This window comes from Sesamum indicum, linkage group LG2 (assembly GCF_000512975.1).
Source record: "Sesamum indicum cultivar Zhongzhi No. 13 linkage group LG2, S_indicum_v1.0, whole genome shotgun sequence".
Lineage (NCBI taxonomy): Eukaryota > Viridiplantae > Streptophyta > Magnoliopsida > Lamiales > Pedaliaceae > Sesamum > Sesamum indicum.
In genome coordinates this window covers 5244048-5258297 of record NC_026146.1, presented here as the reverse complement: position 1 = coordinate 5258297, position 14250 = coordinate 5244048, and the positions used below count along the sequence as shown (strand labels likewise).

The 14250-nt window shown below is 32.8% G+C and overlaps 2 protein-coding genes across 2 annotated transcripts in view; both read left to right on the top strand.

Moving 5' to 3' along the window:
* On the top strand, nucleotides 6316–8849 carry LOC105155380 (transmembrane emp24 domain-containing protein p24delta3). The gene is made up of 4 exons (XM_011071251.2): nucleotides 6316–6734; nucleotides 7912–8124; nucleotides 8221–8297; nucleotides 8396–8849. Exons 1-4 carry the CDS (start codon nucleotides 6513–6515, stop codon nucleotides 8538–8540), a joined length of 657 nt encoding a protein of 218 aa, XP_011069553.1. The 5' UTR covers nucleotides 6316–6512; the 3' UTR covers nucleotides 8541–8849.
* Nucleotides 13548–14250, top strand: part of LOC105155379 (WAT1-related protein At1g21890) — a 3152-nt gene continuing 2449 nt past the window's right edge. The window contains exons 1-2 of the mRNA XM_011071250.2: nucleotides 13548–13821; nucleotides 13916–13978. Of these exons, the coding sequence (XP_011069552.1) occupies nucleotides 13610–13821; nucleotides 13916–13978 (275 nt within the window). The 5' untranslated portion in view covers nucleotides 13548–13609. The remainder of the gene's footprint in view (nucleotides 13822–13915; nucleotides 13979–14250) is intronic.

Below are 14250 nucleotides of genomic sequence, written 5' to 3'. Positions count from 1 at the left end.
AACTTAGAGAGAGCAAGGTCTGAGAAGTGCCAAATTCACAAGAGAATATTGGGTGAGGAAGACTTGTGGCAGTCCAAAAACAGCAAGGAAATAACCCTAATTATTAATACATATGATTTTTATTAATCTAGAACTTGTTGACTGCTTACACCACAAGTCACCAGTAATTAACACAAGTCAAACTAACCCCTATTGCTATTAGAAGCAGTAATCAAAAACCCTAAATCAAAATTAATTAATTTCACCCCAATTACTTAAGTCATGATTTGCATGCATACCCACATGGATTAATACACATGATTTTGATTAATCTAGAACTTGTTGACTGCTTACACCACAAGTCACCAGTAATTAACACAAGTCAAACTAACCCCTATTGCTATTAGAAGCAGTAATCAAAAACCCTAAATCAAAATTAATTAATTTCACCCCAATTACTTAAGTCATGATTTGCATGCATACCCACATGGGCTTCCCTTATTTTTAATTACATTTAATCAAACATATCCTAGACCCGGTAATTAATTAATATATATGTGGAAAAATAATTAATAAATAATGGTATTATAGAAAGAGAAACATAGGATGGATGCATGATAATAATTAACAGGGAGAGGAGGCAGCTTCCAGGAGTTTGCTGCATGAGAGTGTTGTTTGTGTGAACGTAATTAAAAATGCGACAAAAGATTAAAACTGATGATGATGAGTACGTACGTACGCGCAATGAAACAGTAAACATAGTATGATAGTGTGTGTTCTTAGCCTTTTGCACAAAAAAACAGCTGGTGCTTTTCTGTCATGCATGGAAATCCTAAAAACGCGTTTTCACTCTCTCTCTCTCTCTCTCTCTGATGTCAAGGTATGCGATTTATAATAAATAAATAAATATTAATAATTAAGAACATTTTTGCGTTCAAATTTGTGTGGGTTTGTGGTGTGGTAGGGTACTAAGTATAGAGTTTGAATTTGCTTTGGGAAAAGTGATTGAAATGGTGACATTAACATGCAGATGAGATGAGAGCTTTAACATTTGGTTTTGGGAATTGGAATTTTTCCATGTGCATGGGTACGTATATAAGCCTTTCACACTTCACTTGTCTTTTTAATAATGTAATTAATTTTCCACTTTTGGATTTAATGTCATGCAACCTTCATATCCCATACTTGCCAACTGAATATTCGCTTTTTCTTCTTCTTTTTAATAAGTTTCTTTCAGGTGATAGTTTATTATTATACATAAATATATGCAAAGATAAGCTAATATGATATAATTTCACATGAAGAAAGGAATAGTTAGCATCCGAATTTGGAATTTTGATACAATTGGAACCTATGCTTTATGGATTAATAGGATTAAATGTGTCGATCGAATTATCTTAATTTTATGATCATTTTGAAAATTTCATAAAATAATGACTAATTTTTTTTAAATTATTTTGAAAATTTTATAAAAATAAGAACTAAAAGTATTAACATCCTTTCCTATAGAACTCAAAGTATGATTTCGCCACTAATTAACATCCATAAATAAAAAAGGGGGACCTTTTGCAAGTTGGACCTCAAAAAAAAAGTATGGTAAGATTGAGTGTATGCTAAGATGTATTTTGTAAATTCGAAATATTTAGGCATTAATTCGAGTGAAAAAACGCCATCTCCTTTGGGTAGGTCCAGAGCTCACTTATATACTCCTCCAAAATATTGAAGTGGTCCCTGTAAAGAAAGTTAGGTTAGTCAAGTGCGCCAATTAAACCCTCCGATGCTCAAGTCAATTTGAGTTCAAGATGGAGATATGCAATCCCAAGTAATAAATTAGTCATACCATAAATACTCTAGAATTGGAGTATTTATAAGCCTAAACGTACTACATCGAGTGGGCCACGTGGCATCATCCTAGAGATTCTGTTGCCAGAGATCATATGGTGGTGTGATGAACACGCTAACTGAGTCTATGTGCCGGGTTGGGTAGCGACTATCTGTGCACGGATCCCGTTGTTCTTTGATATTTTTGCCCTAAGTAAGGGCGTTTTTGTCCTTTTTCTTTCATAAGTGAATAGTACCCCATCAGGCATATTGATAGAGTTTTTCATATTGCCATATGGAAAGCACGTGACATTAGTTGTAAAATGAAAAAGTAGTAGAGGATATACCACAATTGTGACTAATATAAAGTGAAATAAATCCCGCAAGCAGCGGCGTTTAAACTCAAATTTTCTTTGGCTAATTCTAGTTGTAATATCATACACAATAGATTGTCGCTACTTCCTATAAGATTTGACATAATTAAAAATATTCTCTCGTTATTTAAAAAATTATAAATACTTTATCAAATTAAAATAATTATATAATCCTTAAATGATAAGGTAAAATTACTCATTTGCCCTTGCCAATTTCTTTTTTCTTAAAAAAGAAATTAAAAAAAAATTGGAAAGTTGGTGAAGTAAATAATCCTTGGAAATATTCACTATGTTTGTTTTCATTTTCAAGTTATCTCCGGGATAAGTCAAAATATATCCAATGTTTGTCATCATACAAAAACACATTATCTGGGTGTTTTTAACTATTTTGGCATAAATACATACATATATATACACACACGTATATGTATAAAAAAGACATGATTTGATAATAAACAGTAATTTTTGTTTCCCAAAACACAACACATACAATATTTATCTTAAATTATCTCCAAAAACAAATCTAGACATATATACTATCTCTAGCACATACTTAAATATCCTTATTTTTCTCTCTCTATCTCCATAAACACAGCAAAACACTCCGAAAATGAATCCAAACATTATGATTAGTTCCTAAAATATCTTATATAATTCTAGAAAGTATATAAAATTATAATTTACAATCCAAAAGAGAATTCTTGACGATTTTTTATTTGTAAGTTGTCAAATACAATTAATTATTTATAATTATGTCAAATTTTATGACAAATAATTGTAATTTTCTAATCATATGTATCCACAAACTAAAAAGTAAAATAAAAGAAAGAAGAGGGAGAGAAGTGTATCATACAAATTCAGAAATCTGACTGCCACCCCATTCATGAAAATAATAATTTTATGAAGAATATAATAAAGAATGTCTAAGATCAAATTTTAATGTTTTTTATTATTTATTTATGAGTTAAATATTAATGTGAATTGATCATTGAGTAGGATATGATGTTATATATTCAGAATAAAAAAGAGAGGACGAAAGTGGATATAATTATGTACGTGATGATTTTTATTTATTTATTTATTTTTTTTTTTAGGGGGGAGAGGTATGTGATGATGTGTTGATGCCGCGTAAAGTGCAAAGTTTTCTAACAAGTTGCCGGAAAATCCTCTTCTCTCATAGATTTGACTGAAGCTGACAGATAAGTGTCATCTATCTACGAGATAAGCTGATAAATTCCTTTTTTTTACTCATATTCAATAAATTTATTTTAATCAGATTAAATTACGGTAAGTGATTGGTAAGGATGTGTGACACATCACAAGCTCGTGACATGTTGATGGTGGTTGCCGGCGTCCGATCATCATCCAATTATGTCTAATCAATCTAATATGTGTGTTCTTTGGTTGAAATAATGTATATATTGTAATCAAATTGTATGTTCTCTTGGTGAAATTAAATATCCTTTTAAATGAAAAAATTATATAAGTTTTTTGAAGCACATTGTTTAATTGAACACGTATATTCTATAATATATTTTCAATTTTTATAAATAAACCCCACTAGTTCGGCGTTATTATGTAGGGTGATTTAAATTCAGTACTCTTACTCACTTTTGGATATAGAGTAGTAAATTATTGATGTCGAGCCGAACAAGTTTTAATGAAGTCCAAACAAATTTTAATTGAAATCAGACTCAGATAGTTTGATATTTTTCATATTATTTCTGTACTCGAGCCAAATTTAACTTGAGTTTGATTTATAAACTTAACAAATCTAATTCAAATGAATTTTTATCAATCGAGTATTTACCCGTACTTTGATATTTAAGGAATTAAATATTATGTTTTAATATGAGAACATTTCTTAAAACTAAAAATAAAATAAGACAGTAAATGAATATGGTTAGGAGAATTGGGGTCAATCCGTACACCTCACCTTCCTCGTAAACATAAATGGGAACACAAACTAATCAGTGACTAAACTTAGGTTAAAGAGGAATCAATTCATTAATTAAAATTAAATTGTAAATTGTGATAATAATTAGATTAATTAGCGAGAGGAGGGGTGCTTGGGAAGCTCCCTCACCCTCAGGTGGGTGACAGCACGATTCTTGTTCACTCATAATTACGACATGTAAGTAGTAGCGTTTTTTCTTTAAAGCGCGCTCAATCACATGTCACTTTTGTCTTTCTTTTTTTAGTTTGTTTGGTTAACTAAGTAAACCATGACCAACAACATAGGAAGGTCAAGCGAAATTTCGTCCCAAATGTTTTTACTTGAGAATTATTATTATTTTTGGGGTCTACCTCATATATTATTATAAATGAGTAGATTATTTTTTTAAAAAAAAAATTAGCAATTTATCCCTATATTAATTAAAATGAAGTAATTTATTCATCTATCTATGTCGGTAAATTGTTTCATTTTAAAAAATAAAGGGAAATAAATTGCTACATTTTGTAAAAATAAAATAATACAAATTGCTAATTTTTTTTTTTACATAAAGGGGTAATTTTCTTATTTGCAATACTGCAGAGTTGTTTGCATTTTTTAGTCTGCCACTATTTTCAAATTTAAGTGATAAAATTCATTTTACAATACCAATATATTTCATATATCAGAAATAAATGAATCATATTCTTTCGAACCAATAAATTAAAAATATATTAGAATTTAAAAAATGAAACATTCGACTTCGAATATATTACCTATTGTTAACTCCCACTAGCCCTATCAATTAAAACATGATGTTTCTTCATTGTTGTACGGTGCATGAATCCCATATTCAAAATATAAATAGAATGAAATTCATTAATTCGAATATTATATTGCTAAGGAAAGTGGTGCCAAATTGGCAAAGATGAGGTTTGTTCGAACCAAATCAATCATACACTTATCATGTGATTGATCACTTTCTTTAAATTATACATAAAGTATACGACAAGTGCATTGAATTTGTGATATAATTAATACCAATCATATCAAACTTAATCCGGAACGAACAAATTGTTGAATAAGTAGATGAGGAGGAGGAAGATAAAATATGAAGTGGTGGAGAGTACCTTCCGTACGTACCTTATAGCTATGCAATGATCACATTGTATTTGTAGGTGTAATAATGGAGAGTAGGGTGGCAGTGGCAAGCATTTAATGTAATTGGATAGCAAAAAAGCCAGCTAATGTTTAGACCATTTTGTTGCTGAAATTTGAATGTGAAGAAAGAGGTACGAACCATCCTCATCCCATTTTCTACTTTTGTATACTACTGTGTGCATTATTACCAGTTCAACCAACAGATTCGATGACGGTAACCAAGATTGGACATATTGGTATATTGCATTGTACAGCTCATGGGGTGTTTGAGTTATTGTCTATGAGTCAAGATGAGGCTGCTCTTGACTCTTGCATTTGGAGTTGTGTTTCACTATTTGAGGAAAAAAATATGGTCAAGATGAGAGCTCAAGTTTTACACTATCGAGTTTTCGTCAAGCCAATATGTCCAAGTCAATACACGTGTGTATGTGTTAATATGACTTCGTAAAATCATGAATGGTGGACTGACGATAACCGACTTATAATGTTTGATTCAACAACTTTCAACAAACTCCAATTCAATGGTTTGGACCTCAAGATCTTTTTTTTAAGATTTTTGGTCCGAGTTCTGAGCGTATACGTGTCTGTCCACTTTCAACAAACTCCGGTAAAACAAATATACAGTTAAATTCCCTTAGTTGGATTATCATAGTAAATTTGATCAAACCTAGCTTTTTTTCTGTAGACCATTGGGAAAAAATAAAACAACAATACTCTTATAGTCTTATACAATATAAAATGGTAATTGAAAGGACTGTTGAATTACGGAGAATACGGCCCAACTTGTTTGGGCCTCTGGTCGAGAATCATAAAAGCCCAAAAATCGGCCCAATATGTGGGCCTAATTAGGCTTATTTCCAAAGTGGGCCGAAAATGGAACCAAACATGAGGCGTTGAATATCTTAGAACGGCGACTCATGTGCGCGTAGCGTCAACAGTATCCTTGTCCGAGCTGGGTATACCTAGTCAACCAAAGGACGAAATGTTATTGGCTGAAAGAAAGACAAACTGCGTGGCGCCAGAGCGTTCATTTCCAAGTCCCACTCGCACCGCCCCTGGCGCGTCTACTGCCAACTCTTCCCCCTATAGGATAGCGCGTGGCTTTTCACTTTCATCCTTTAACCAACCCCCGACCACCAGCGCAGTGAATCAATCACCTTGACTAAGATTCTAACCACGTTAGGATTCTCCCGCTCCACACTGATACATATCAGAAATCTCCCTGTTGTAGTTGCGTATCAAATATGGAGTTAGCGGCGGCGCGTTGCTTATGGACAGTGCTAATAGTGGTTGCGGTGGCGGTGTTCCCGGCGGCCCGTGGGTTGTGGTTGGACTTGCCCAGTTCGGGGACGAAGTGCGTTTCGGAAGAATTGCACAACAACGTCGTCGTTATGGCTGATTACTATGCCTTCATCGGCGAGGATTACGATGCCAATAATACTGTCATTCCGTCCATCACCGTTAAGGTTAATATCTATTTACCTTTTCCGTATGTATGAATTCAGAAGCTTTAACTTATTGGATGATCAGTCCTGATTGGTATTTGTTAATGTTATTATTACTTATTACTATACAGCAAATAGAATTACGAATGAGGGAAAAAAAGAGAAATTAAAAAAAAAAAAAATCGATTGCCTTGATTGATCCAATGACGTGACATCTATTAGGAAATATTCAAATTTTATTCTACAATTAGATTTAGTAATTTTGGTTCTCGTTCAATATTAAATTCAATTCTTTGTTCACGATGAACTTATAGAATCATTCCCCTGTGCTATTGGGTAGGGTACGGGTACGGGTTCGAAGAAATCTATATGGCATGTTTATTTTTCATTATTAGGTTGCATAAACAACCCAATGCACCCAAGTATGGTGTTTACTTTACATTGTGAGGCCCGTTTCTAAATTCAAGAGCCTGGTACTAATTACTGTTTGGATGAGCTATTCAACCCAAACAGCCTAAGTAAACGGGTGGGTATGGGTATTGATTGAGTATGGGTCTGGGTAGGGCGGTACCAAGTCTACGGTGATTGGTTTATCAAGACAAACTGACACCTTCATCATCAGGTAGAGGGATTTGGCCTGTGCTCCTTTCATTCTCATTATTTATGGTTTTAAAAGCTTACATTGTATGGCCAATCTGTGTGCTTTACAGCTTCATTACTACTTGTGTTGCATGAGTGTTGGGGAGCTTGAAAGACTCATCTGATCACACGGTGTGCAAACCAGTTTGCCTATGCAGGATTCTTACCAGACAGGGTCTGGAAACATCTGTATTTGTTACCTCTTGACTTAGGACTATCTGTCATTCGTTGCAAGCATCACAGACTACATCAGGGGCATGCCCTTGTTACTTTTTACTGCTTACAACATTCTCATGTCTGCTTGTGATGAATCACATGACAGGTGTACTCTAAGTTGCACTGTTTTGATCAATGTGATCACTGCACCTTGTCTAGGTTGTATATTGTGGATGCATTTCAACCACTTGGCCACGATTCGCCTCCTAGCTAAACTATAACGGTCTCTAATTTCACCTATAACTACCATTGACTTTGAGATTGCGGAATGTTGCAAGTTCAATGACTGTATTTCTCTCTTGGAGACATTGAATGGAGTCTCACGATTTTCGTGCTTTCTTAGGTTACATCACCATATGGGAATGACCTCCATCACCAAGAGAAAGTGTCGCATGGTCAGTTTGCATTTACAACGAGTGAGAGTGGCAACTACTTGGCATGCTTCACAGCGGACGGTGATCAGCATTCAGGTAAAAAGGTGACTGTTGGTATTGATTGGAAAACTGGAGTTGCCACCAAAGATTGGGACTCGGTTGCAAAGAAGGAAAAGATTGAGGTAAATTAATTCGGATTCTCACCAGTGGTTATATGGTGATGACATCTCTCTCTCTCTCTCTCTCTCTAAACTTACTGTGAAACTTACTCTGTATAGGGGCTTGAACTGGAGCTGAAGAAGCTTGAAGCAGCTGTGCACTCAATCCGCGAGAATTTAAATTATATGATAAATAGGTAACTCCAGCAGGGGTTATGCTACAAACATCACCACCCTCTGATAGTTCAAAATGCGAAAATGATGACGGTTTTGTTTTCTTTTCTTCTCGGTGCAGGGAAGCGGACATGAGGGAGGTTAGTGAGACGACGAACGCTAGAGTGGCGTGGTATAGTATAGTGTCACTTGGTGTCTGCATTGCCGTCTCCGTTTTCCAATTATGGTTTTTAAGGCGATACTTTCAGCGGAAAAAACTTATCTAGACCTTACAGATGGGATTCATTTTTCCTTGTTATAGAGACTAATTAAACAACAAAATTTGAAGAAACAAAGCTTCCTAATCCTTATTGCAGCACCCCCTATATCCTTGGGTTTGCTTGGAGTCACTTGTCAGTCTTGAATACAACATATTATGTTATGCTATGTTTGGAGCTTGGATTTTGGTGAAGGAAAGACACAAGAAAAGGAAAAGTTGCAGTGCACTAATATCTCAAGTTTCCTTCTTGTATTTCTTGCTAAAATCCAAGAACCAAATATAGCCTAAAGATTGTTTACAAACACCATCTTTAAAGGCAAATACCATTCTCTCTCTCTCATTTTCAGCGCACTTATATAACTTTCACCATGGAAATGCACTAGAAAAGGGATACTCAAACTTGTCACCAAATTTTAAAGCATTCTAGAAATAGGGTTCTTGTGATCTTATCTTGATTGCATATAATGGATTCATGATGTAAGAACTTGCACATAAAACACTTGTACCTATACTCACACATCTTCTCCATCACCTTTTCTCACCTGGGGCCTCACCCAATTCAATTCTGCCTTCTTCACCTCATTACCGTCTTCCATCAAATTTTATAAATAAGTCAGAATCTTTTACTTTTTCAAATAAGTTTATATCCAACCTATCTTATAACTTGGTTTTTTTGAAAAAACATTATCAAATACTTTATCATGATACTTATGAAATATTATAAGGAGCTAACAATCAACGAATACATCAATATGATTATAATGACTCACATAAAATGAGATAAATACCCATACGCTCGACGGGACTCAAATTTATTTATGGGACCTCAACCACTAATATTCCATCGTGTCTAACTAATATATGGAAGAACGTGATGTCGTCTACATATATTCTATACCCTAGCTTGAAAATTCTATTCCTAACATTACTATCAAGAAACATCCCATGTGACATTTGAATACGTTAATTAAATTGCTAGATTATAGATTCTTCCCGACATTTTTATTTTTTTTAAATTTAAAAGGTATATATGCAGAAGATGGTTCGAAAACAACGATTAATCAGCTGAAGATCACTTGGATTTGCAACGGATAATATTCTGTCCAAATCGATTTCCATTTGAATAGAACAGATTCAGAATTCCATCCCACCAAATCACTCTCGCCAACTTTATTTCCATTAAAGTTGCACACATTAGCATAAACCCTTTTTTGGATACGTACTGCCTCACAACATTAAAGTTTTAATTTTGAAGCATTTCATCCGTCTCAAATTGTATCAATCAGTTGTTCAACTTTTAGCAAAGATTTTTATTTTTCTGTGAAAATTGGCTCAAAATTTGAACTCCGATCTGTCGGGACTAAGCTAATTGGCTTTACATTTTTTATGAATTTAATAAAAGTAAATTATATTGATACGTCTTGAGGTCACGTAATATTACACAAACACCTCTTATCTTTTATAAAATTATAATTACACCCCTGGCGGGTGTTAGTGTAATAGTTTTCAGATCGTGTTTGTGTAAATTTTGCTTTTGAATATAAACTCAGAGGGTGTAGTTGCAATTACAACTATAAACTCAAGACGTGTCAATATTTAATAAAAATCCAAGACTAAGATTGAGTGTTTAGTATATCTAGTCAAAATTTGAAACATAAATTTTTGCTAACTAGAAGTGGCTAGTCAGCATCTTTTCCCGGGTAACAAGTAAGAAATTAGGTTGGAATGAACTGGTTGTGGCTACCAAAACCACATGATCAATCAAATTGTTACGTGCCAAATATTCCTTTCTCCAACATTGGTTAAGACCAACCACCCTCGTTCCCTAATACACCAAGCCCTCTAGTTGATCAAGCCATGAATCCCATAATGCAGCCAAATAAATTGTAAAGTTGTGCATCCGACGTGAGGTTCGAACTCATAATGTTCAAGTGAAAAATCAGACACTGATCAGCTATCAAATCATCATGTTGATATAGAGCTCAATTAACACAAGTATCACTAGAAAAAAGAAACTACTATTGGCTACAATATTAATGATTGTGTCTAAAAATCCTTGTAAATGACTACTATTAACTAACGGTTAAACAAAATTGATGCAAAAAACTAGCTTTTCCACCATGAAAAACAAAATATTTTTCATGGCTTTTTTAGCCATGTCAAATGTTTTAGCCGCTTTCAAAAAACCACGACCACCAGTCGTTGCGTGATTGTGGTCAATAACTATTTTATACAACTATTCATTATTAACCATAACAATTAATTATAATTAAATATTATAATTCTTCTATTGCATTATTCAGTGAGTATTTAAACAAAACATGAACCTTATCTACACACTTTCGAATACATACATACATATATATATATATACTCTTGAAAATGAAATTATTTTTTTTTTATATGAACGTACGTATAATATTAATTAATCCCTATAGGTGAGAGGGTTATAACTGTGGGAGTGGTGCTTTAATCCAATTATGAGGTGGGAATCCACCGAAACTTAGGGTTGGAGTCTTACCACGAATCCACCAACTTCTCTTTGATCTTGATTTGTCTCCCAAGTGCTCCATCCATCTATTTTCATGCTTAAATTTATATATCAATCTCTCATTGCACAATAAATTAAATAATTCGACACTCAAAATCATTAAGTGGTAATTCAATGAGTATGGCACACAATCTTCTATCAACGGATTTAAATTTAAAAAAAATAAAAAATCTAATACGTGTGTAATATATATATTTGATCTGATAAGTCCATAATGACAAGTTTAACCACTGAATTATAAATCAAATTAATTTCTCCTTTTTTTCAATAATGCAATTTTATAAACGACGCATTTTGAACTTTTTTAAGGGTAAAATGCAACATCCTCGTGTGTTTTAGCAGAGGTGCAAAAAAAAAAAAAACCCTGTAAATTAGGGTTGTATTAAAAATAGACTATATATTTATATTGATGAGACTCGAATTCATAATCTCTTGATCATGAGATGAACTAAAACATTTGTCAAGTCAACCTAAGTTTCATGTAATAATGATAATCATGATGATGATGATGATATCGATACTGCAGTAGGATTCCATCATAGTACCAATACAATAATAGAATCTTACTCTTGATTGGGCATGACATTCCATTCTTGAGACTTGTCATGGACAATTTGCCACTCTTCCCTCACAACCATTGTCCAAACAGAATTTACATTTTTGGCGAAATATGTCGATTTTATTACTTTTAACCTTTAGGAATTAGTAAATAATGAATTGTTTTTTATTTTATATAAATACGATTTAAAAATTAAGATAAATCAATATTATCAATCACGATTAAATAAATCAATATGATAACTTAGGTTTTAACTACACTTAATCAGCATTTAATTGCTATAGTCAGAACATCTGCCATAATTTTTAGGATATATTACAATAGGTTCCATTAAGGTTCCGTAATTTAGGATATATTGTAATTTTTTAGAACAATGATGGATTAATTATAATTAAAATAAATTTTAAAAGAATTCGGTTATAATTTTTTAGTTATGGATTAATATTTTGGCTTTGCGAAATTACTAAAATAATGACAAAAAATATGTGCCATCTTAATATATAGCGTAGATCATACCAACTTTAAATATTTTTTATAAAAAAATTGAAGAATTCGCCTCAAACCCCAAGAACCATAAATAGGTACATATACTAACAATAATTCCCTACAATTTTTACTATGTACGCATGTTTTGCGACGTCAATTATCAACAAAAAAATTGGCCTTTTTCCAAAATTCCTCCATGGAATAGGAGATATGGGGTGGATTTGAAAGGTGATGAGGCAGGACAAGAGTACGACATTCCACACCCATACAAAGATTTTTCATAAAGTATTGCTAAGAAAATTCCCTCCACGTAAAAATAAAGTCGAGCAAAAGAGAAAAATATATATGTACGTCTCTCTTCATTTTCACGGTCTGAAATTGACGTAAGTGTCGTAAATTCCCTACCACATTGGAGTTTGTACGCTACCACCTTTCATCACACATGGAATATCCCTACCTCATATTAATTAAGATCATACGAGACGAACATGGATTATAATTAATTGGATTAATTAAAATTTTATTATGATTAATTGTGTGCGTGGACTCACACTAGCGACTACTAATGGAGATCGATCCTAAGAATGATTAAGAATCAATTAATCGAAAGGTAATAGTCTACCATAAATTACAACGAGCTTTTTTAGGGTTTTGTATACTTACAAATATTCTTTTATTGTTTGAGAAATTATCAATATACCCTTAATTTTAAAGTTCGTCTGACAACTAGTCCAATTCTGTTAGATTTTTCATCCATTTTCTATAGTGAATTTACTAAAATACGATTTCTCTCATGATTTTTTAATAAAAATAAAAATAAAAATATAACAAAGATAAAGTTGTCAAGAATTATAAAAAATTTTCAAATATCAAAGGGGTATTTATAATTTCTCAAACTTACAGAAGAGTATTTGTAATTTATCAAATTTTAGAGGAGTTGGTTATAATTTAAAAAAAAAAATAAAAAAGGAATTTAATTATGTATAGCACATCTCAATTAAAGTGTCCACTCATCTTCCAAACACAAAAGCAACCCCACATTGCAATAAGAGAGCACTAAACCCCAACACCATTTGTTAGTCAAAAAACTTCAAACCCCACTTTGCTAATAAAACAAACATGTAAAAATTAAAAGCCTTTGATCCATGGAAAATGTTTTTATCTCTTGTAGTGCAAATTCTTGCAGTTAATAGCAAAGATTCTTGTTGGTATAGGTATTGGGGCACGTAGTGTATGTGTATGTGATGGATAAGGAATCTCAAAAGTTGTATAGTGCAACCAATATGCATGTACATGTGTAATTTATTTATTTTATTTATTCAATAAAAATCCATAAGTTTCTCATTCTAATTTATAAATTTTTATGCTTATTTGCTTTTTTGTTGTGTATAAAAGGCCACAACTCTTCTTCTTGCTCTCCCATGCACTTACTAACTAGGTGTTTTGTGTGTAGAGAAAAAGACTAGTATAGAGAGAAACTATGGGTGACCTAAACTTGTTGGTGAGTATGAGTATTGCTTTCAATAAGTTGAAGCCTTATTTGGCTATGGTAGCCCTTCAATTTGGCTACGCCGGAATGTACATAATCACGCTCGTCTCGCTGAAACGTGGATTCAGTCATTGGATTCTGGTCGTATATCGTCATGCAGTTGCTACCTTGGTTTTCGCCCCGTTTGCGTATTTTCTTGAAAAGTGAGTTTCCATTGATCATGTTATTGTTCTTGAGTTATATAGTATGTTTTATTGTGTGGCTAATGATTTCGTCTGAATTTCTTTTTTTTCTCAGGAAAATAAGACCTAAAATGACAAAATCGATATTTCTGAAGATAGTGGTGCTTGCTTTCTTAGAGTAACGTCCTTAAACACAACTTATATATTTTCCATTGTATATACATATCTTTCTTTCTATTTCTAAGTTGTTGAATATGATAATCCGCGCAAGATTAATTCTCCGTGCTAGTAGCCAGCTTTTCGTTGCGATGATGAGTATCTATTTTTTGAATACTATCTTCATCTTTTTAATAAAAATATATAAGTGCCATAAAAAAAATCAAATTTTATATTCAATATGACGTAGTGATCGAGTTTAAAATAAATTATACTTATTATACGATTCATGAT

What these genes read in the sequence shown, in the direction of transcription:
- LOC105155380 (XM_011071251.2), top strand. Translation starts at nt 6,513, where the DNA reads ATGGAGTTAGCGGCGGCGCGTTGCTTATGGACAGTGCTAATAGTGGTT. An exon ending in TTCCGTCCATCACCGTTAAG is followed by an intron (nt 6,735 to 7,911) that starts GTTAATATCTAT and finishes GTGCTTTCTTAG; the next exon opens with GTTACATCACCATATGGGAA. An exon ending in TTAAATTATATGATAAATAG is followed by an intron (nt 8,298 to 8,395) that starts GTAACTCCAGCA and finishes TTCTCGGTGCAG; the next exon opens with GGAAGCGGACATGAGGGAGG.